The sequence below is a fragment of the Pavona decussata genome, unplaced genomic scaffold (assembly GCF_977016875.1).
Source record: "Pavona decussata unplaced genomic scaffold, jaPavDecu1.1 SCAFFOLD_240, whole genome shotgun sequence".
NCBI lineage: Eukaryota > Metazoa > Cnidaria > Anthozoa > Scleractinia > Agariciidae > Pavona > Pavona decussata.
In genome coordinates, this window is record NW_028145645.1 from 268,188 (window position 1) to 292,791 (window position 24,604).

Genomic DNA, 24,604 nt, shown 5'->3' on the forward strand with positions numbered 1-24,604 from the left:
ATCCTTCATTAATAAATATATCAAATGATGCATTGACGTCACACAGGTAGGGGTGAGTGGGTCCCCTCCCTCACGATATAAGCGACATACATCCCGAGTAGGAGAGGGGAGAGTTTAATGAATAAATTAATGTACCGATTTGTAGCTACTACGAAGAAAAAAAAAAAAGAAATCGACCCGTTTTAAGACACGGTATGCCCCTTCAGGGCATCCCGCGTAATAAGGCAAGACCCAGTCTTTTACTTTAACTTTAAGCCCGAATAAATATCCTTATTACAGTAGACTCTGCGATCTCTAACAGGAACTAGTTTCCTTTACAGTTGATTATTACTCGCTTTCTCGGCAAATAAAAATCCTAGCCTGTCTTCTCGAAAAGTTTGTCCTATCCTTGAGTGTTCGAATCCAGTCCCCCACTCGGCTCCAAATATCCGCACCACAACTTCCGTCTCATTTGTATGCGTACACACATTGCTTCCTCGATCTCCTTTTAAAGACTTGAACATGTTTCGTTTAAGCAATTTCCCGATCCGCATATTTATCGCCACATTCTACTTCACGCAGATATGGCATCACCACGTTACTGCCGGTGAGTTGATTATGTTGTGTCGATTCCAATTTGATCGTAGCTACGATTGTACTTTAGTTTCGAAGGTCACACAATCGATGCTAAAGACAAATGTTGTGTTTCGTTCGAAGTTTCTAGCTCCAGTCTTTACATTACATTCGTTTACAAAACCACCCGGTTTGGCTACATTTATATGAACTAGTCAGATGGTTTGCGAGGGCAACTAAACAACTTTTTGCTGGTATCTGAAGTGAATCGAACTAAAGCCGTTTCTGCTCGAACAAGGAATATCATTATTTTCATCTTCTTTCGCTTTGATTGTTCAATCGCTTAAATTTCAAGCGTTATACGCGTCTGTATGGCTTAACAGTATAACTGTTATGTTTCATTTCTTCGATTCAAATGTTACCAAAACAATTGAAACGTTTTATTTGATAAAATGATCCAGAATATGACTGGAATTATAAACTTCCCCACGATGTGCTTGTGTTGCGTTACAGGATCGCCTAGAATTGCGTGACTTGTTGCATGTACATTTATAAAAAAACTGAATCATTGTATAATGGAATTCGAGGGATTTGATTGGGTTAGCGGCCATGGTGTATAGGCCATTATACCATGCCTGAGAAATGGCGATCATTAAATTGTCTGCTGGTTATTCTTGCACAGCGAAATCAGCAACATCCCTTGTGAAAATTTTTCCGAGATCTCGCCGAGATCTCGGCCGAGATCGCGGGCGAGATCTCGGCGCGTTTTTGGCCGCCGAGATTTTCATCTCGCCGCGATCTCGGTCGAGATCTCGGCGAGATCGCGGCCGAGATCTCGGCACTAATCTCGGCGCGTTTTTGGCCGCCGAGATTTTCATCTCGACGAGATCTCGGCCAAAAACGCGCAGAGATTAGTGGCGAGATCTCGGCGAGATGAAAATCTCGGCGGCCAAAAACGCGCCGAGATCTCGCCAAATCTCGGCGGCCAAAAACGCGCCGAGATTAGTGGCGAGATCTCGGCAAGATGAAAATCTCGGCGGCCAAAAACGCGCCGAGATCTCGCTAAATCTCGGCGGCCAAAAACGCGCCGAGATTAGTGGCGAGATCTCGGCAAGATGAAAATCTCGGCGGCGAAAAAATGCGCCGAGATCTCGCCAAATCTCGGCGGCCAAAAACGCGCCGAGATTAGTGGCGAGATCTCGGCGAGATGAAAATCTCGGCGGCCAAAAACGCGCCGAGATCTCGCCAAATCTCGGCGGCCAAAAACGCGCCGAGATTAGTGGCGAGATCTCGGCAAGATGAAAATTTCGGCGGTCAAAAACGCGCCGAGATCTCGCCAAATCTCGGCGGTCAAAAACGTGGAGAGATTAGTGGCGAGATCTCGGTGAGATGAGAATTTCGGCGGCTAAAAACGCGGCGAGGAATCCCTGGCAGGATCTCGGCGAGCAAGCCGCAGCGGTGTACTGAAAATTTGATCGTCAGGGCCCAGTTGTTCGAAGCCCGGTTAAGCTAATCCTGGATTAACGCAAACCTTGACTCGAGTGTAACTGCTAATCAACAAAGATTCTTCGAAAAGATTTTTGGCCCTCAGCTTTTACTTAGACTTTTCTTTACCTTTAGCTCGAAATTAGCGAGGGCGATGAAAAGCGCCGATTAACTTCTAATCGTGGATTAGCGTTAATCGGCTTTCGAACAACCCGGCCCAGACGTGAAAGTAAAGCTTTTTGGTTTGAAATTCTTAACCAGCGGAATAACATTGGAAGGATACTCATAACCAAACTACGTTCTCAAGACGCCCCTAAGCATTTTCCACGAAAAAGTGAATATATAACTTCTGTAAGTAAACAACCACTTAACTTACTTTCTACCGTATCATTTGAATCATTACAGCTGGGAAATCTGGACAAAAGAGCGAAACTAAGCGGTAAGCTTATGATTTAAATGAATAATGCCAACTAACTGCTTCAAATTGAAAACGAATATAGAAGTTGTGAATCACCAACAATTTATTTCAAAAATTTTCCCTTCGAGGTTTCGAGTTATAAAGATGAAATCGTTTGTGTAGATAATTACGCTTTGTGAAAGCTTTTATCGATTTCTAAACAAACTCTTTTACTCTCAGTGTTTCTTTAAGCTATTAAGTAAGATGAAATACGGATAAATAATATAAGAAACTAACCTCTTTCTCAATCAAGACATACAAGGCTGTGGAAGAAAGCCATTAAAATCTCAATTCTCGCGCAAACTTGATGGTCACTTCCACTGAGTTGATTCTTAACACGCTTATAGCTTAACGAGCTTGAACATGCCTTTAGCAAATTTTAAGTCCTCCGTCTTCAGCACCTTAATTATCCAGGACATTCCGTAAAAAATGTACGGTGACTGAGTTCAAAGTGTGCAGTTCAGTTTAGTTCAGTTAGTTCGGGTACCGTAGTTTGTTAACTTAATCAGCATCATTTTAGTTGACCAGTGCCCATCATATCCCTTGTGTGCTATTCTCCGGTTGACCACAGGTTTTTTTTATCATGATTTCCAGCCATAAACGAATGGTTAACTTGTCATGAAGCTTAACTTTTCATTTTTAATTTTTGTGGCCTCGCAAACCTCAACTTTCAGTCAAACTTTTTTTTAGCTTACGCGAGCATCGCCGGGTGGCGTGATTGAATTAACCAATCACATTGCCCAATTCACGTTGTTCTTGGGACTTTCGCGCCATTTGTCAAGTGACAAGCCGCGGAGACGGCAAGTTGTTTACGGGGATTGTGAGGGAAAAGAGCACAATCAAAAAATGTCGACAACTGAAGACAGTGTAATGAAAAGGGAAAGAACGCGTTTTCAAAAATTGTGCTACCTGTACCGAAAAATCGTTCGCAGCAGGCATTACGACATGACTGAAACGGCCTTTTGAGGGACAAAAATTGCCTAAAAAGGTGAGTTAAAGATTTAGACAATAAAACGATAAGATTATCAGGTCAAAGAATTCATTTTATGATAGTAAATAAGTATGTTAACGAGCGTCCGGTATGAGTAGCGTTCCTCTCACTTTCATCTTAAGACGCGCACTAATATTAATCTGCCGAAGCGCGATCTCGGCCAACAATTTAAATCAATTAGTTGAAGCTCATCAATTTCCAGTTATAGCATGAAAAAAATGAAAGCAAATTATATTTTCACCGAGGGTTAAGCTGAAGTTTTAACTCATTCAAGCTCATAACTTAATCCTTACCACTGAAGAGTTCACATGTCTTCGCTTCGAATCTGGCGAAGATCGCGGTGTCTTGTCGAGATCGTGGTTGTCTCGGCAAGATTTTGGTTTTCTCGCCGAGATCACATTTGTCTCGGCGAGATCTTGCCTGTCTCGGTGCCCCTAAAAATCTCGCCGCGAATCTCGCCGAGATGGAAGACGCAACCGCAATCTCGGCGAGATATCGCTGAAATTTTTCGCCCTCTTAAAATCTCGCCGCGAATTACTGAAATCTCGCCGAGATCTCGCCTCCCTCGGCGAGATTAACGCAATCTCGGCGAGACCTCGCTGAAAGTTTTGCCCTCTAAAAATCACGCCGAGAATTACTGAAATCTCGTCGAGATCTCGGTTACCTCGGCGAGATCTCGCCTACCTCGGCGAGATTAACGCGATCTCGGCGAGATCTCGCAGAAATTTTTTGCCCGCTAAAATTCTCGCCGAGAATTACTGAAATCTCGGCGAGATCTCGGTCAACTCGCCGAGATCTCGCCAATCTCGGCGAGATAACCGAGATCTCGGCGAGATCTCGCTGACATTTTTGCAAGGGATCTAGCAATATTTCTTGATTGTTTTTAATAAAACAATTATTCCACTTGCGCTTGTTGGCTATCTATCATCTCATATCCAATGCGCGCTCGTGGACTAATTGTTAAATGAAATGCATTAATTGTATTGTCAGACTATATTATCTTGGACTTCTCCAAAGTAGCACATTAAATCTGTAGGACTGGGATGATAAGAATTCACTGGATTCATTTATAAACATCTTTCTTCAAACAAACACACTTTTTGTAGTAGCATTTTTTATGAACGTGATTGTTGATGCGTTAAACAAAGAAATTTAAAAAAGGTCATTCATTGCATACATGAACATGAAATTTCTTCATATCTATACGACAGAGATTTCACATTTTGGTTAAGTCAATCGCCAGCTGTAAAGGGTATGTTTTGAGAAAAATCAGATAATGTCCGAGAAGTATACTCAACACAGTTGAGTAAAATGTTTTAAGAGATTACCTGAGTAATGCCAAATTCCCGGGAGATGTCGTTTGGTAATACAATTCTGCATTTCATTAGCCTGTGCTCAGGCTCCCTAATGGGGTACAGGGTGGAAAGAAAAATGGGCCAGCCAGGGAAGCAGAGCACGGTATGGGGGCTGGAAAGAAAGAGAGGGAGCCAGTGTGGACATTCTTTGAATGCTGTTGTCTTGTGATACAAGATTCTGGTATCATGATCTGATTGGTTAGATAGGCGTTTGTTGACAGCTGTGCAAGGAATATTGACACATTGAATCGTTTGGATGTCAGTTGGTGTACATTTGCATAAATTGTGAAGCTTCTTCAGCTTGCAGTTTGGACAGATGTAACTAGAACGAATCTTTTCCTCAGATCGTTGAGCTTATAAAAGAGCTGAAGATTTTTCTACAATCTGTGGGTAAAAAGCAAGATGTTTTTGGAATATTTACTGACTGGTTTTGACAAGAGTTTTATCTTCCACTTGCCAAATATTATTGATATTCTGACTCATTCGAGCAAATGATTGGCATAAAATTACCTTGTGACATATTACTCACAGGTTAATTACAAGAGGGCAGAACGGCAGCATCAAAAGAATTTCCACAGGCTCCCTCCCTTTCTTCTCCCCCCCCCCCCCCCCCGCCCTCTCCTCTCCGAGCTCAATTTTTGTCTTCGCGCTATAGCCCCCACTTAACTTGGGAACCTGTTCACATGCTACATTTCATTAAGGAGATCGATGTTTAATGCTCTAGAAAAGGGTTTATAGTCCAGGCACTTATGTCCAGAAATGCACCTAACCCTGAATTTGGGTACTTCATATAAAACAGGCCATTTTGTTGTTTTCATGTGACTTCATATTTCCTTCTAATAAGTGTGAATAAAATTGAATTGAATTGAATTGAATTGACAGAACTATTTTGTGTTTTAGTAAGAATTAAGGTTAGGGTACATCTTGTGATGTCTATCATACAGTTCATGAATCTGCGTGTTTTTCTGGACATATCTTGGTCTCCCAACCAGGCATTCCCTCTTTAAAGAATTGGCCAGGAACAAATCATTTCCATCCTTAACATAGGAGGCCATAGTGCCCAAATGTTTTGTTTCAGTTTTCCTTTTCCGGGACAGTTATGTCAGTAAACTAAGACAATTGAGGAACCTTTCATTTGTTTTGATCAAGCTTGGTATAATTTTTTTCCATCCAATTGTACCCTTGGTAGAATAATTTGGCCATTGTTTGCCACCCCCACCTCCCCCAACCCCTGCCCTACACGTCACTTCAATTTAAGGGAGTTTATTTTTTGCCACTGAAGTTGGTGGCCGTATCAGGTCTTCCAAATGTTGAATTTTCTGTCTGACCCCTGCAAATGGAATTGATTTCTTTTCATATCCATTCTTGCTCAAATTTTGCCATCCCATGTATCCCCGACTAACAAAAATATTAATGGCCCCCAACACAATACTCATGCTGAATATTTGAAAACTAGGATTAGTGTTTGGGTCCGTCTAAAATCCTAGCTGTTCATTATTTCTTATTTGAAATGAAATGACAGTTTCTTCACTCCAACTGATTCACAAATCATGATCTGTATTTAGCTGACATCAGGTGCAAAAGCTCAAAATGACCCCTCTAGTTCCATGGGTATAGGTAGAATTAGTCAGGTCGTTCGCTTTTATAATTCTTTGGTGCATGTTCCATTTTGCTCTAGCAAACTGTTCACAGTACAGTGGCAAGGAGTGCAAAGACTGCATTGAACATTCTGGGGTAAGTTACCTTTAACACGAGTCACTAGACTTTTAAATGCTTTTGCCCGAGTTTGAGGGCGTGAATACTGTAAATTGAAAGATCTATTCTAGTCCGAAAGGGCCGAATTAGCCATGATGCCCGTAGGCCTGATCACAGCCATTTTTGAGTTATAGGTTTCACCAAATTGCCCATCGAAAACTGTTGCAGCCCAGCCGAGAACTCTGTTTGACTTTAGCCCAGTAATCAGATAGTATGCTAATTAGAAGAGCCAAAATACCACCCTCCCACCCCATCACTCGTCCTAACAAAAAAAAAAAAACCCATAACATTGTACCCACTGCTGCGCTCCTTCTCGGGGGCTAAAACAAACGCTTTGACGCTGCAGATGTATAAGAAGACTATTCTCGTATACTGTTCCTATTTATTATCGATATCTCAGTGTAAAAGGATGGTTGAAGATGAATGCCGTCTTTCTAACCCTCTTCATTTTTGCTTCTCAAACTCATTAATAATTCATCAAGCCAAAACAAAGCAAATCACTACCGTGAAGGAGGTTTAGAAATGTGATCTTAATTATCATAAAATTTTGTTAACTTTTGCTTCGAATTTCTTCAAGAATTATCAATAGTTTGAAAAGCTGTATATGATGTAATATATCAAACACGAGGAAAAGTGTTTCCTCCTTAATTTCCAAACACCTCGAAGTTGGTTAAAAAAAAAACCCGCCTGCGCCTCGTTTTTCCAACCTACTTCTCGGTGTTTGGAAATCGACATTGATATATTACATCAAACACGAAGAACACGAAATGAATGAATTGAATTCAAAAAAAGCACAAGCCAGACTAACCGTCAGGCTGCCTGCTTGCGTTCCTTTAAAAAAAAAATGATTCTGAGGTTAAGTTTACCCATATCAATAAGAATGTTTTAGGTAGCTGATGAAAATGTGAATAAAAAGGACATTTATCCGCGTTTGTTTCCACTCAGAATAAACCTATTGAAAACGCCTAACGAACGTGATTTATGTGAAACATCTGCAAGTGACCCCCCTTTTTGTCTCTAAAACGGCGAAAAGACACCTCAGAGTATTTAGATTAGCACGAGGCCCCCAAATATTTATAGCATTAGAAAACAGGGAGCGCGAAAAGAAAAGGATAAAGATCGTTTCTAAATTGAGCGGCTTGTTCCACCTTCCTTGTCCTGTTCTCTGTTTTGCAAATGGAGTAGAGAAATAGAGAGATACGGCCCGCTTCAAGACACGATGTCACTTTTCTGAGATCGCGATTGATCGTGACTCCCCGACTTCCTTAGCTCAGCTCAGTCTGAGCGCCCTACATTTAAAACAGAGTTATTGATCCTAAAAGCTGCATGCGAAGCAACGAAAATAATCATTTCAAGGCACATGTGTTAATACAATAATGTCATTTCCTAGTGCTCTTATTGTGAGCCAACCAAACAGTGCGAGGAGGGCAGCATTGTGGATAAGACTCTTCAAAAATCTTGCGAAGGCCAGGAGTGGATGGTTGAACAGTGCGTAGGTGAGAGAAGTTCAATTTCAACTTCCCACATGCACCCGATTATATATCCACCCTCTGTCGGAAGTTTGCCATATTGTTTTCACAACGTTGCAACTGTTCTATAGTAGGATAAGGCCGTGTACAGAAATCAAGGAAGATTGCAAATGCTCTGCTCACGACGCCGAAAATGCTCCACTTTCAGAAAAAACCATCAATACAGTTGTCAACCGGTCGTCGTCCACCGTGTACGCACATTCGCAATTGGAGTAGCTGATAGGCAGACAGACTGACAGGCAGGCAGATAACGTTACTTACCCAGGGCTGTTTCATGTATCAAAAAAAAAATTAACAAAAGTAATAGTACTTTGTTCTACCTAAAAGCCGTGCATCACACTTAAATATACACAAGCAATTAGAATTTAAGTCCACGCAAAAGATATAAAATTATTAGTAAGTAATGCTTGTGCAGATAGTGTGCGACTTCATTTTAGCCTTAAATCTTTCCAGCGATGTCTCCTCTTTCAGACTGAGGGAAGAGCATTCCAGATCTGGACTCCTGAAATAGATAGATAGATCATGATAGATGGATTGGTGGATAGATAGATTCTAAAATAGAAATGGAGTAAAATGTAGAAAATAATACCAGCAACAACATAAAATTAATGATTTCTATCGCAGTAATGAACGCAGCTTAAAAATGGTTGCGAAAAGAAAGGCTGAAAAAATTCACCCGGTCGTTCCACAGGTCACCAAAGCGTATGTGACACAGGTTACCATGCAAGCGTGATTTAAGAGTTTGTATGGAGTTAAAATTAAATCGAAATTTAGACAACAATATTCCCACAAAACCAGTACTCGTGCCTAGGTTTGACCGAGAGTTTGTTCCAACATTCCAGCGACACGGCTCTGTCGGCGGCAAAAATGGCACCCAATTTGAAATGAACTTTGTTTTCCACGAAGGCCTGTGTCTCCGTAAATCAACTTCGTCGAAAATTATCTGCCCAGGAAGGACCGCACATCATCCTTCTTGCCATATGGAGAGACAGGTAAGCGAGAGCTTAAGTTTCAAGCAAATTTTGGCGAGGTTTTCGAAGTGCTCTCCTCAAATGACGGGCCAAATTTTATTCAAATTCGACTTTAAGTTTCCTACCTTGTCATTAACATAATACAGTGATGCACGTGGACTAGCTGCTGAGAGATAAACCGCTCTAAACAGCGTTTAGAAGCACTGAGAAGCATTGAAAACACAGCAAAACACACCGAGTAAGCTTTTTCAGACTTTCTTATATTTTTTGTGGGTTTTGTGGGAATATTGTTGTCTAAATTTCGATTTAATTTTAACTCCATACAAACTCTTAAATCACGCTTGCATGGTAACCTGTGTCACATACGCTTTGGTGACCTGTGGTCGTTCAAGGCAGAAGCAGATTTTTTTCAGGCTATCTTTTCGCAACTGCTTAATTTAAATGCGTTCATAATTGCGGAGAATGCGTTCGTAACTGCGGTGGTTGTTCATCTTTTAAATCTTTTAAATATTTCATATGTCTCCATTCTATCAAATTTGACATCAAGTCTGGGAATCAAGAGGGGAGGGGTCATCGTATCCCTTTCCTAACACAGTGCCCCTACCAAGAGTTGACATCTGTGTTATATTTGTAGTCTCTGGCAAAGTCCTGCTCATTGCGCTTCCAGTGACTGGTTTTGTGGTGCTGGTTGCACTGGGTTGTTTCATCTACTGCTGTTGCTGTCGAAGAAAGAGAGGAAGCGGGTAAGAGAAAATATTGCTTTGCTAAGCTACTTTTAGTTAGAAGTTGAAATTTCCATGATATTACGAGCGGATGGGCCTGCGCTTGTTCTCATAAACTTTCACCAGTGTTGTCTTAAGGTTGGTTTTTTTATGGTCGCAGAATTTAAATTTGTCACCTAATTGGACGCAAACCATTCCACAAACCTTTGTTCACTTCAGTTGTAATCATAAGATCGCAAACGATAGCAAAACAAAGTGATCTCATTTGCCCTGCACATATCCAATATACAGCGGCATTTACCTCGCCGTTGTACGACGGCGAGATTTCAGTCTCTTTTAAACACAAAGGCATTCACTGCGCTGTTGTACAAGGGCGAAATTTCAGTCTCTTTTAAACACAAAGGCATTCACTTCGCCGTTGTACAACGGCGAGATTTCAGTCTCTTTTATACAGTTATTTCAACTAACGTTGTCGCATGCAGCTAAAAGACAAGACCGAAAGTTTACGTGGGATTTTTATGAATAAATTCATCAAGATCAGTCATGCCTGGAGAAAACAATAGGTTGTAATTAGCAGTACAATGACCTGCACGTGCAGGGATGATTTTGATGAAATTATTCATAAAAAATAATCCCACAAAACATTGCGGTCTTGTCTTTTAGCTTGATTTTAATCCGACAACGTTAATTGAAATAGCTGTATAGTCAGAGCAAGAGAGGATGAAGGTACCTTCATCCTCTCTTGATACAGAGGCATTCACTTCGCCGTTGTACAACGGCGAGGTTTCGATCTCTAATATCTAAGTTGTTTAATTTACATATTGCGAAGTTGGCGAATTTTTACTCGTTCTGTATATTGAAACAGTGAATGATTTTCCAGTAATCAGATACCTATGTTATGCGCACAGGATTCTGGGATCGCCAGGGGGCAAACATTGCAAGTCGCCAGAAAGAAATGTATGACATAAAGTTGTTCCTTCGTCAAAAACAGTGATTTCGGGCAAAAAATAACGCATTTTCGCCGTGATTTTGTGAGAAGCGGAGGTGACAAATGTTGGTGCGTGGAAATTGTAAGATTTTGTGTTATAACTGGGATGAAATCTATCGATAAATGCGAATGTTGATTGTGCAATCTACTGAATCTACACCAAGTAATGGTGACCAATAGTCTCGAAATAATACAAACGTAGGTATTAATTTGAGGGGATTGACTCAATAAAGCTTTTTCAGTTGTAATTGTATGTGTGCCGATAAAACAACCTAATTGCCAGGTGGTGATCACTGTGCTATATGAGGTGTATAAATATAGGGTTGACAAGCCGTCGTGCTCACGTGCATGTTTTAGTTTTGCCCTCACGGGTATATCTTTTTGAGAACACCCTCTTATTTATGAAATGAACGGTGTCCCCCGTAAATTTTCTTTAAGAGCTTGATTTTCTTCTCATTAAATGCCATTTATCGTTTGTAGGATTTGCGTGATGGTCACTGTCGCATGTTTTGTAGTTTGATCTCAAAGGTCATTTCTGGGTTATGCGTATCGTTTATTAGAACTCTTGTTGTTTCTGTTTAGCGACTGCCGTTCTTATATACTTTGTGGCATTTGGTTCAGGTTTGGTATGGCCCATTTCAGTGCATCCGGTGACAGTATAGCCTCTGTTTTTATCACTATAAGGATAGGATTTGAACGGTGTATATGTATGTATCTTGCAGCTTATGTGTTGCTGAGCCCGGCCATTTGCTTTTGCGGTTGTCGCAAGATGTTGTGTTTCTTATCACGGCTATCTGTCTTTTGATCCTTTCTTCATCATTGTAGCTTAATTGTTTGAAAGCTATGCAATGCGTTAAATTGAGGGCTTAAGTCAACCCTCCACAGCGCAATAATTCGGTAATTTCCATCCCCTCGCACAATAATTTCTCTCCTTTGTTTGGGTAAAATTTCAGCAGCCATGAAGTTATAACACACGTATGTAACTAAAAAGAAAACAATCTCGACACACATAATTACAACTGAAAAGCTTTATTGAGTCAATCCCCTCAAATTTACACCTAAGCTGCCTAAGTTTTTACTTTTTCAAAACAATAACTTGATGTAGATTCAGTAGATTTCACAATCAACCTTACGCAAGAGTGTTTATCGATAGATTTTATCGCATCAACCACACAAAAACTTACAATTTCCACGCACAAACATTAGTCACCTCCGCTTCTCACAAAATCACGGCGAAAATGCGTTACTCTTTGTCCAAAACCACTGCTTTTGACAAAGAAACAACTTTACGCCATACATTTCTTTCTAGCGACTAGCAATGTTTCGTCCCCTGGCGATCCCAAAATCCTTTGCGCATACATGGGTCTCTGATTACTGGAAAATCATTCATTGCGTAATATGTGTTTGTCAATTCTCGCATGGACATATATACATTGAAAAAAGTCTTTGTAGGTTAACTTATAAAGTCATAAAAGTTCACTTTTCATCTCAGAGAATGAATTGTCACTTAGAAATCTTTGTCAGCGGTGTTGTCACTGTCGCTATCAGTAAAGGTGATGTTACATGAAGCAACTTTTAACGACGATTTTTAACGCAATATACTGAGCGCGTGGACAACTTTTAATGCAACATTTTGCTGCGGCAACGCGTTGCGTGGTTTTGAAGACAGGTTAAAAACTTGTTGCAACAAAACAATCGCTTCGTTAAGGTTATGTCTACACTATATCGCTCTTGTGTCGGCACGAAAATGGCTTTCGTTCACACACGCTGATTTCGGATCGTTTTTTTTTTTTTTGCCGGAGAGAGAATCGAACCGAAACGGAAGTCAACAACGAGGAGCGAGGAATGGATTCAAGTGGAAAGATAGCAGCGGTTTTGTGCCACTTCTGTTCACACCAGGCCGGAGTATTTTTCACAACGGCATAAAGTGCTGTGCTGCATAGTGTGGACATAGCCCGGCTAAAAGTTGTCCCCACGCTGTTACACGAAAACATCTTTTAAGGCCACAATGTTGCGTTGAATATCGTACCGCAATGGCACCGACATTGCCGATTGACGTTCCATTGTCACTTTCACTAGGGAGTTTTAAAAGCAGTTACTACGGCGACAGAACGTCACAAAACAATAGGATTAAACGAGCAAAACAATGGCTTCGCAAGAGCGTTGTAAATTTTGTTACATTTCTATGCATTCATTTAGGGCCAATTTTTATACCGGTTAGTCCAATGACCAAATTCAAGGTTTTGTGGAGAACTTGAGTATTACCTTGTTAAAAGTTTCGTTTTCTCTCTTACACGTACTTTGAAGACCGTTCCTATGTCTGATTCACTAAGCACTGCTAAGTTAAGAGGTATTCGAAGTATTGTTTCTTGACAATAGTCTGTTGTTATTCCAACAATAGGCTTTTGTTAAGAGGCAATGCTTAACTTACTTTAATGGACTTTGCTCCCACAAGTCTCCCGTAGTTCAGTGGTAAGCATCTGAACTAGTAATCGGAAGGTGTTTGGTTCGTGCTCCTGATAGGAGCACTCGGATTTCCTTTGTCCGAGTATGCCTGTGTCATTCATTGAATAACATCATTCCCATGCTAAAGCTACCTCTTAACTGAGGATGTCTTCGTCGATCTGGTGTCTGGCTTGTACATTGTACAAGTTGAACGAGTTGGATTGATCGTGAAGTTTTTCAAGTATTTAACGTGGATTTATGGTTACTTACAGTTCGGCTAGTAATTGGCATTGACGCCATTGCCATTGTTGTTATCACTCTTTTTTTTAATGTAGGGCAGTTGAGAAGGAAGAAGCCAAGTTACGTCGAGAGCGTAAAGAGATAAAAGAGCGACATAAAGAAAGGTAATATAATATAATATAATAACAATCTTTATACAGGGAGCCCACATCACGAAAGTGATATTCAGTGGGGCCCTGTAGGTAACAGATTAAAGTGTTTATTGGTGCGCTGTCCATAGCATAGAGCGATCGGGGCATTGTTTATGCTTTTTTACGCGAGGGTTTTCACATTTTTGACAAAAACACGGTTCATTCCAGAGTGTGACAATAGAGATTAAGAATCGCGTTTACTGCCAACGTGAGATTCGCGTTGATGTTTTCTATAAAAAATTAAGACAGAGATGAGAATAGTGCAAAATAATTCTGACCTTTGATGGTAACGCAAAACTACTCAATTTTGCTGAGAAACTGAAAACAGCGAGCGGCAAATATAGGGTAAACATGGTCACGTGGTCATATCTGCCTTTCGCTGTTTTCCGTAAATGTAATTCTAAATGTCTCTATTGCCGGGTAAAAACTCTGACTCACAAGTTTCATCAAAGTTGGTTTTTGTACCATTTTAAAGAAGTTGTTAGTAGAATACCTTTTAAGAACATGTATGGTTACGTTATTTCTCAATCGTTATTTAATGTGTTCATTTTTTGATAGGTTATGCACTAAACTTCCTTTGCTTCGAAATCGTTCTTCAGACAACACGTTCGTTGCCCTGATTGATTTTATGAAAAATGGACGTCAAGAAATTATCTTTATGGTTACTTTCTGTCCGAAGCACTCGCTTAAGTAAAGTTGAATCTGAAGGGTTAACCCGCTTTGCGGAACCCAAGTTATTGCTAATCCAGGATACTTTTTATCTCGTTCAGGTTTGATCAAGTAATTCTTGTGAATCGAAGAAAAAAAAAACACTTTAGTGAAAGCAAGGCGTCCTTCAGACAAAGGAAAGAGTAAGCCGAGATAGGGCTGAATTGGGATGGTAGTCAGTTGCAAGTTACACCCCCTTCCCCTTAACAGTCCTGTTCAAGAATATTCACAATCTTCTGTATGTTAGATCTCAATCAAAAAGAAGAATAACAACAAAACAACACAACAACAACAAACAAACAAACAAATCAGCATAATTATGTGTAATGTAATTTTTTTTTCAGAGAAGCAGAGAGACGGGAAAAACGTGATGAAATCCGTAAGAAGTATGGTAAGTATAGTGGCGATAGAATATACAGTCGGACCTCTATTAAGAGGCTACCCTCCATTAAGCGGCCACTTTCCAAAGTCCCGAATTATTATTTTGTCAGTAAAGTGCTGTATTCGATACCTCTATTCAACGCCCAACCTCTATTAAGCGGCCAGTTTTCAAAGTCCCCAGGGTGGCCGCTTAATAGAGGTCCGACTGTAGAACCAAATCATTCAATCGATTTTGTCTAACAGCAGTGAGTGAACCCTCTGGGTTGAATTTTGTGTGAATAACGGCTTGTGTTTGTCCTTGGCTCTTCAATATACAGCATTAAGTAATAAAAACGGACCCCTGTCAAACATTAACTGGTGCAAAATTGATTTTTTGCAGGTATCCAACCTGTATAAAGACGAATTAAGTTAAAGGATGGACAAAATCACTGCATGCTATCAACGTTGCCATTGGACAGATACACGCAACTTTTTTAGCCGAAGAATTTTTATGCGTTCGAATTTTTCAGTGTTTGTACAAAAGTTTTACCTACTATAGAAATTCTAATTTCTGATTTTTAGCTGTTGTAGAAAGCTAACGTTTTCTTCGATTTTAAATCAAATATTGTTTAGATTTCATATCGTTAGGCTAGTTCCAGATATTTTTATAACACCATAGTGGAGAATTTGGCTGAAACGGCCCCATTAAGAGGATCATTATATCGTTACAAGCATGAGAGTCATCTTATGGTATTTTAATATATTTGCCGAAGTTTTATAGCATGCTCAATTAAAGAACATCAAACTTGTTTTTATAAATGCAAACAGACGTGCTCTGGTCTTACTTCCCCACCCCACGCCGTTGTCTCTGCCTTTCTTACGGAATACTTTTCTAATTTAAACAGCAGACAAATGCAAAATTGAGCTATTCGCAGTAAAACGGGTTTTTTTTCCATCATCATCATCATCATCATCATCATTATTATTGTTTTTGTTATTATTATTATTGTTGTTATTGTTGCAACATGTTTCTTACAGTAAAATTCTTATTGGAATCTTTTTGTTAACATGATAGTTAAACAACAAAGTAGAATAATAAACTAAGACTACATCCCACGCTACATACAGAAAAACGAAAAAGAACAACACCCTAACAATGCTAAAGGAATATTATAAAACTTATTCACTAGTGTATGCATTCGTTCATACTTAAGTTTCTGAGAAGCATTTCCTTTTTAAACTTGCCCTTTCTCCCCGCTCCTACTTTTTTGCTCCTTTTTGCCCAATGCCCTCGCTTGCCCCGCTTGGCTTGAAGGAAACGGAAACGACTGCTACACAGGCTAATCAGTTCTTCAAATCAGCTTCGTTTTTTTCTGTAATGATCCAGGGCATTTAGTCCCATACTCTTGTGAAATTTATTTACGCGAGTAAATATAAAACTAATCTGCGATTTTCCTAACCTGCTTTTTTGGCGAGGGAAAAGAAATGTAAGAGGAAGAAGGGAACGATCGCAGGTGGATATCAAACTACTGGATAACTAACTCGTCAAGTTACTGCATAGGAAAAAATATTAAACTAGCTAGACATTTTGTTGTACTTAAAACAACGACTAAGCGATCTAGCTACGTTAAGTGATTTTCGTTGGATTGCAGGGTCATATAATGCTTACTGATTATTTGAAATATTTTCTGTAAATTTTAATGTTTTCGTCCAATAGTTAACGACTACCGTTGCTTCAATCACAGTCTAAGCGATATCACCCTCAGAACTTCGGCAATAGTATAACTTCACAGTCTATTTACTTCACTTAGTCAATTTACATAGCAAGCCCCCAAGAATCTTGTTTTTAAAGAAATGTGCGTGTCCAGATGTGGCATTGAACGGAGCAATCTTGAATGAGGGCTTCCCTAAGAAAGCAAGAAGAGAGAATAACTTTTGGCGGAAGTGCTTTAAAGAAGCAAGTAAAACATACTTGACGTTAAATTGGATCAATGCTGGCAAAAAGTGAACATTATGTCTGGATCTAGAGCCCTTACGTTACTTTATCATTTGCAGTTCCCCCTGTACACACGTAATGGTGCTCTTTGCTGTGAAATGAACGCAGATTGTTTTTGTGACACCTGCGCATATACTCCTTTACATATATGTATGTCTAGCAGAATTTATAATTCTTCTCTCCCTCGAAGTGTCGATACCCAGATCCAATAACCACACCTCTTTTTCTGGTGGAACTTCACAGCCCCTACAGCCTTTCCCTTGCACCGGGGTTTCCGAGTAGGGGGATGGCAAATCTGTCGCACGATTTGTCATTAGCACTCGAAGACCAAAGGGCTATCACTGGCCAAATTCATGGGGTAAACTTTGGCGCGACCCCCCCTGAATTAATGGTGCCGTCTACAAGGAGTTAATTAAAAGCATACTGATCCCAACCTTTACCCAATGGTACGAGAATATTTTTGCGAACTTATTTTAAAGGTCAGTACAGTTATGATTGAGTTTGGGTACTTCATATAAAACAGGCCTTTTTGCTGTTTTCAAATGACTTCATGTTTGACAGAATTATTTGTGTTTTAGTGAGAATTAAGGCTAGGGTACACCTTGTGATGTCTATCATACAGTTCATGAATCTCATTAGCGTGTATTTCTGGACAATTTCACCTGGGTGCGAAGATTCAAAATGGTGAACCTCGGCTGTTTTCCTGACTTTGCACTCGTTAGTTACATTCAAACTTTCAACAGGAGTTCTACTTCGTCGTCAGTCCATGTGCATTGTGCACTATTTTTCGCCATAATGGAGGTGTAATGATCGAATCCAGATCCCCTTCCTCAATAATGAGCGCCTTGGAACGAGATCGGCATCAATAACGTAAGCACTTGAAAACGGTGAGATTGGCACCGTGTAAACGCTTTGAAACCGTATCGTTTACGATGCGGTTTCAAGGGCATGAAACCGTGACGATTTAAAACTGCGTTCGTGTAAACGCTGCCTCGGATATCCGTTGGAAAAAGTTTAGGTAAAGGACATTACTTCGTCATTGTCCGACATTTTTTTTGAGGGGGTGGGGAGTGAACTTTGAACACGAACATTTTCGCGATAAATATTGGGTGATTCTGTGTAACAACAAGGCGAGATGTATTGTAAACAAATCTCTGAGGCATTTCCTCCGTCATCAAACCCTAACCTGGCTCCCAGTCCCCAGGACACTACAGTATTTTTCTCATTTTGGGCTACTTTGCACGGCTAAAAAAAGTACCTTATTATTTTTTCTAGCGCATTTCTTTTATAATTTGGTAATTAAGTCATGGTAAACTTCAAAAAAAGGCAAACAAATTTTACTTCATAGGCACTTTAAAATAGTTTTCTCGAATTAAAGAAACGCGCTGAAGCTGAAGGATGTTACGAAGCACAATAAAGGTGCAGTGCTACAGAAGAGGCTGCAGAAGGCAGTGTGGGTTAGATTAAATACACTTGTTAGGGTCGGCTATCACGCAAGATATAACATTATGAAATACTGACGGATTCCTGTCAAACATTAACTGGTGCAAAATTGATTTTTTTCCAGGTATCCAACCTGTATAAAGACGAATTAAGTTAAAGGATGGACAAAATCACTGCATGCTATCAACGTTGCCATTGGACAGATACACGCAACTTTTTTAGCTGAAAAAACTTTTATTCTTTGGAACTTTTCAGTGTTTTTACAGAAGTTGTACCTACTATAGAAATTCAAATCTATGACTTTTCAGCTCTTGTAGAAAGCAAACGTTTCTTTTAATTTGATTTTGAATCACAAATTTTATAAGATATGATATCGTTACGGTGCTTCCAGAGATTTTTATAGCACCATTAATTGTGCGTGCTTAATGTGTAACAGTCACGTTTAGATAACATTTCACACCATATATTATAAGCGTAATGGTTATTTTATGATATTTTATCGCAACGAAGGCGCAGCCTTTTGTTTTCGAATTTTACGATGCTCAATAAGAATACCAACCGCTGTTTTTTATAATAAAACAATTAAAACACTGATTTCTCTTTCCATTCACCGTGTCTTACATCTTATGCTTACAGTTTACCGGAAATCGATATGCAGTTGCGTTGCATTAACTAATTGTAATAGTTGACAAATGCAAAATCGAACTACTACAACCATCCTTCGCAGAAAGACCTTTGTGTCATTTTCCCTCTCCCCCCCTCCCCCCCCCCCCCCACCCCGCCTCACGTTCATCAGGTTATGTATTATACTGTATGATAATGGTAATGGTAACTTTATTTAGACACTGTAAATCCTTCAGCAAAGATTATAAAGAGATGAAAGATAAAAGATAACAAAAATCATCCTTAACTAAACTAACCTAAAATACTATTAGCCACATACTAAAAGCTGCTTTACAAGGATGCCGTGTTAAAACTCATTCAAAACTATGGTGACGTAGATTAAATATAGAATCATATAAAGATGTTGATGCACGAAGGTCACTGGATAGGCTCCTCCACAACCCGGCTCCACTGTAAGAGAAACTCTTCTTTAAATAATTGGTGCGGGACTGCGGAAGAGCCAATTTATTTTCAGTATTCCTTAATCGATATGATGTTACGTCGTTTCAAAAAAACCAAATCTAGAACTCAGATATTCAGGGTTCATTCCATGTAATGATTTGTACATCATAACAGCAGCTGATTCCAATCTTTGGTATTTGAGTTTACGCCAACCCAGTGCCCGGAACAATCCATCGATGTTAGAGTCATAATTGGCACACATTAAAATACGGGCAGCAAGATTCTGGAGCTTCTGAAGCTTTTCAGCGAGACCGTAGAGTGTAGAGAACGAAATCCGGATTGATAACGAAAAAGAATACAGTTTCCAGTATGATAGTGGTATAACTGGTCATACACAACTCGATCAAATATTTTAGCCACGACTGGGATTACTGACATTGGTCGTTAGCTTGTGGGATCATTGCGTTTTCTAAAATTTTTATACAATGGGGTAACCCTAGCAGACTTCCACTCATCATGAAAAATACCAGTTAACAGGGATTGATTAAATATATAAGTGAGAGACTCTACAATTAAATCAAGGCACTCCCTTAACAATTCAGCTGAAATATTATCTAGTCCTGCAGCCTTATAATTAGACTTACAAAGTTTTGAGAGCAGAAAAAAAAATATGTGCCGATGTTCTTGATGACTAGTAAAAATAAGATCAATTAGGGTGCTTGATGAAGATGTGATTCGAGTGGGCTCATCAATTGATTCCTTCAAACCATACATTTCGGTAATGCTTAAGAGGGCCCTTGTAGATCGTGTCTAAAAGTACACACGAGTGACCACGAATGACCACGAGTGACCAGGAGTAAGAATGACATGAAAATATTATACTTGACATCATAATGACGTCATTTGTATCAAACAGCCACTATTTAACCGTAAATGGACCGTTTTCGGACACCGAAATAGATAAATTTGATGCTAAAGTCATTTTTGAGAGACAGGGGAGAGAGAGCGGATGGTAAGAATGGGGGTGTCTTAATTTACCGCATTTCGTTCCCTTTTATTACAACCCCCCCCCCCCTCCCCTTTTCTCGACTTTGCCTCCTCCATGTCTTCGCGCTTTTTCGACTGTGAAATATTACTCCCGCCTTCTTTATACCCCCCCCCCCCCCTTTTTTTTCCCTCCCGGTTTGCTAATGTGAAAATGTTTTTCAGAAAAAGAATAATTGAGTGCAAAATATGTTTTAAAGGACATTTCTCATAATAAACTAAGACTAGTTTCATGCTTCTAGCATGAAAAGGCTGTTGTTAGTGAAACGGCGATGGTGACGAAAATAAATATGCTTCGAGTATAATAGAATGTGTTGAGGCGTGCACCAAATTTACATTTCGTCCACTTTAAATCGCCGCGTGGAAATTTTAATCGGGGTCATTATACCGAGACCCAGAAGACTGTAAGTTTTTTTCCACCAGCCTAGTACCCAGATGTTCCCTTCCGTTTACGCTCTTATGGTGGGAATATTTATCTATGACTCAAATTATATTTTATACCTAATTTTCGTGAAGACTTAGTTTCAAGAAATCGAGAGACTAGCAGGTGCAAGGCTTTATTTTCGCCTCTAAAAAATGCAAATGCCACAGATGTTACATTTTTAAAATTATAGTTATTTTTAATGCGATTTTCCATTTTTCACTTGTAGTCATTGGAAAGGAACAAATCTAAGCAAATGACTATTCCTTAATTACATTTTGCAGTCCCAAAATTCTCAAAAGGCAAGTCAACAAAAGAGGGGGGGGGGGGGGGTGGGGGAGGTAGTGGGATTAAAGGTAACGGGAGGAGGTAGGTAGATGGGTAGGGCATTACTGTGCTCATTCGGAAGCCGAATACACTTCAGTTTTTGTTCTAAATTTGAGAGAGACTCGGAAAAATAGAAGACGCTTTCAAAGCATAAGAAACCACTGTTGTTTAAGCTCTCATTCGCACTTTTTTTCTTGTTGTAAATATACCTCTTCAGTGCGGTCAGTATGTCGGATTATACTGCCCAAGAAGATTGTCTGAAAAACAGTGAACAATCGGCCAAAAACTGAAACTTCAAGGACAACTGTCACATTTTTCAGCCAAGGCTAATATTATCTGATATACCAGCAACCCGGAAAGGGCTGCTCCATTGAACTCTGAAATGCGATTTATTGTAGAAAAGACAGTAACAGCCTGAGAAGCTGCTGAAAAACTCGCATACCTACTGTTTCATGGTTGAATAGTAATATGGATTTCCTTCAAATCCAATCACTCATCTCGTAGTCTGTCATGAGGGTATAATTGTGAAGAAAGAGTCATCATTGAAAGCAAGAAGCAATTTTCTTTTTTCTAAATTCACCCCACCCTTCTGCCAATTCCCTGTTTAATACTCGCGACTTCTGAAGGGGAAAAAAATCATTTGTTTGACCAGCATCAAATCCGGTTTGAAAAGTTGGCGAGCGATTGAGTTGTTGACTATTGCCTCTGTAACGAAATTTCTTTTTAATAGTGCTTGACGGCTACCAAAACTATCTCAGAACTATCTCATCTCATAGAAACAGAAAAGTGCCGGCCTTGTCCACAGGAAACTAAAGGTCAACTCTACCACAATGTCCGCGCCCACCACGTTCTTCCAAAGAGGAATTACAAGGGATGCACCTCGTACTCGGGTGAATTCGTGAACGCCGCCAATGTTAAATGTAAGGGGCATAAATACAAATGACGTAATTAATCGCCACATAGTTGAACTTTTATTCTCCTAGTTCTAAAATGTATACTGTTATATCCTTGACAGAAAAAAGTCACTCATTTTTTCTTAAAGCATCTAAGATATCTTTACCTTGAATTTAAAAGCCGTTCAACTCCGTAATAACTAATAACTTTCTAAAAGGACAAATGCCTCTTCCAAAACGCAAAGCACATTAAACTTATTTCATTTCAGGAAATCAACATACTCCAGTTGTAAATATAGGCATGCATGGGAAACACCGCACATTTTACTGTGATAATTAACTACATTTATGTCCTGTGATTACTTACTTGAAACATTAAAACTTCTAACGAGAAAATTTCCCGTCATCCTTGCAAAGCGTATCCTAAAACTATTCTTTTGTGACAAACAAAAGAGAACTTAATGTTCTCTTCTCAAATCTCTCAAACTAATTTAAATGTACGGAAATATAAAATCTGTGGATATTAAATGAATCTACAAGTAACTGCTAATCTATAGCGAGTCATTGCGCATGATTCCACATCTACACAATTTTTGTACTTAAATGAAAATATAATTGCATTCTTTACCATAGCTATCTTTGGGCAATTATTTCTAGTTTAAGAAAAAATACTCGCTCTATAGCGCTAACGATCTTTAGCTAGATCTTGGTGAAATTGAAATTAAATGCGAGTTTGCAGGTGAAAAATCTACTTCTATATGAATGGGTATTTTTTACTACCAGATTGTGTTACGGTATCACACTTAATGCGTCCACATCTGGATTACCTTACAAAGTTCTACAACAATACAACCCTCTTCACCGAGTTGTACGTAGCTAAGTAAAGTCATGGACTATTAACTAACAACCCTTATTGGTTATACATCTTGTTTCATTTTGTTTCAGTGTACGTGTCTAGTGGTCGACGGTCAGAACAATTCCTTTCACTAAGCAAAATCACCCTAAGAACTGCGGCCCAAGCTACTAAACCTGCGCGCTTCTAAACTTGAAAATGAATTTGTTTTCTTGGCACATGGAAAACGTACCGATCTAGTATCTATCTACAGGTGCTACTCAACTTGGCTTCATAGGTCGAAATCACTCTAATCAAAACTACAAAAATTTTTCTTATAAGAATAATCCTGCATTGTTTGATAACTATTCTCATTTCTTAGCAAATGAAAAAATCGGATATCTACAAGTTCTGTTTCTAGTAACAAAATATCAGTCTTTGGTTTTCATATTTACGTCGTGAATCACCGTTAATACTGATTGGTCTATAAGTTAATGATTTCACGGCGGAATGGCACAATCTTGCTTGGGGTTCCCTAAACAAGAAAGTAGAGAGAATAGACAATATTATTAAGTGTTTATGGAAGTATTTGTTGAAAGCAAATGAAAATGTTCCAATGCCCGAGCCCAACGGGCTCGCATCATCTCGTCACAAACATTTTACGCACAACCGTTTAAGAATGGTCCTTCTGTAAAGTAAACTCACGCGCAGTTTTACAAACACCCTCGAGGCTGAAATCCAGTACTCAAACTCCTGTGTATCTACAAGGAATTGCACTGAGCCCGTGCAGCCTCGTATATCTGAAAACATTTTTGACATAAATCTAACATCCAACCGGTGTAGGGAAGATCAAGGGTTTTATTCCCGTTAGGGAAGGCAAATTTTTTTCCCACGTTCGTAGGTTGGAGATTACATTTTCCCTATTCTATTGTTGATAGATAGAACAAAACGTGCGGTAAAGTTCGGTTTGGTCATGGTCTTTTCCAGTTTGTGGCGTTCTGGATCATGCAACTATTCGCCTTTCCACATTTCGTATTCAGCTTGATCTTAATTTAATTTATCTTTAATTTAAAAAAGTCTTTTCAACCCCCGTGCTGCTCACCTTAAGAAACTCTCTTTCTAACAATGTCTAAAATCTTTGTGGCTAGTTCCAGTGCCTGACGGGCCATTTCCTCGGAGTAAACGTCGTTTGGAATCTGACGAGGAGAACGCACTTGGTCCGGGTACCGCATACGTGTTGAATCTCCCACGTGACGCTCAAGTTGTCCTGATAATGTGGTTAGCTGAGAGTCATCCAACATCAGCGCGTTTTGGAGTAGATTGTGGACATTGGTTTTACTGGCATCTAGAGTGTATTGAGCAGCCTTCAAAGCTTTTTCTGCAGCCTGATAAACAAATAAACGGTATCATCGTCAATTAATTGAGCTTGGGCAAAGAGGTGTGGACTAAATTTCCCAATGAAAATTATATATGTTATAATTTCTACTCCTAACATGGGCTTTTTGGGATAAACGTAACTTTTCGAGCAGTCGTGCTTGTTTGAGTTTTGAGCCAATCATGGTCGAGACAGCGAGCTATAATTAACACCAGGTTGGACAAAACAGTGCAATTTTAACAAACGCTAAAACAGTCACCGTTCTTGCACGACGGAGGTAGTTATCACTACCCACGTTTTTTCAAGTTTCAAGTTTTTATTAAGTTTTTTTCAAACGTTACTTACAAATGAGCACCGCCTGCAAATAGCGAGCTAATCTAGGCATCCTTCTTTAAGCCATGGGTAAGAAACAATTATAATATAATACATGCAGTGTACGTTCCCTCTGCTCCCCACAGG

The 24,604-nt window shown here is 39.5% G+C and overlaps 2 protein-coding genes across 5 annotated transcripts in view; one reads left to right on the top strand and one right to left on the bottom strand.

The window, feature by feature from the left end:
- Positions 1-421: 421 nt before the first annotated feature.
- Positions 422-15,574, top strand: LOC146457563 (pituitary tumor-transforming gene 1 protein-interacting protein-like). Its single transcript, XM_085091826.1, has 7 exons — positions 422-586; positions 6,519-6,574; positions 7,986-8,091; positions 9,730-9,838; positions 13,586-13,654; positions 14,734-14,780; positions 15,150-15,574. The coding sequence occupies exons 1-7, from the start codon at positions 502-504 to the stop codon at positions 15,164-15,166; spliced, it is 489 nt and encodes a 162-aa protein (XP_084947952.1). The 5' UTR covers positions 422-501; the 3' UTR covers positions 15,167-15,574.
- Positions 15,575-21,993: 6,419 nt separating this feature from the next.
- The window catches only part of LOC146457564 (sacsin-like), a 30,921-nt gene continuing 28,310 nt past the window's right edge, over positions 21,994-24,604 (bottom strand). For all 4 annotated transcript variants that reach the window (XM_085091808.1, XM_085091806.1, XM_085091809.1 and 1 more), the window contains 2 exons: positions 23,873-24,155; positions 21,994-23,305 (listed from right to left, as the gene is read on the bottom strand). In XM_085091808.1, coding sequence (XP_084947934.1) covers positions 23,874-24,155 — 282 coding nt within the window. In that variant the 3' untranslated portion in view covers positions 21,994-23,305; position 23,873. The remainder of the gene's footprint in view (positions 23,306-23,872; positions 24,156-24,604) is intronic.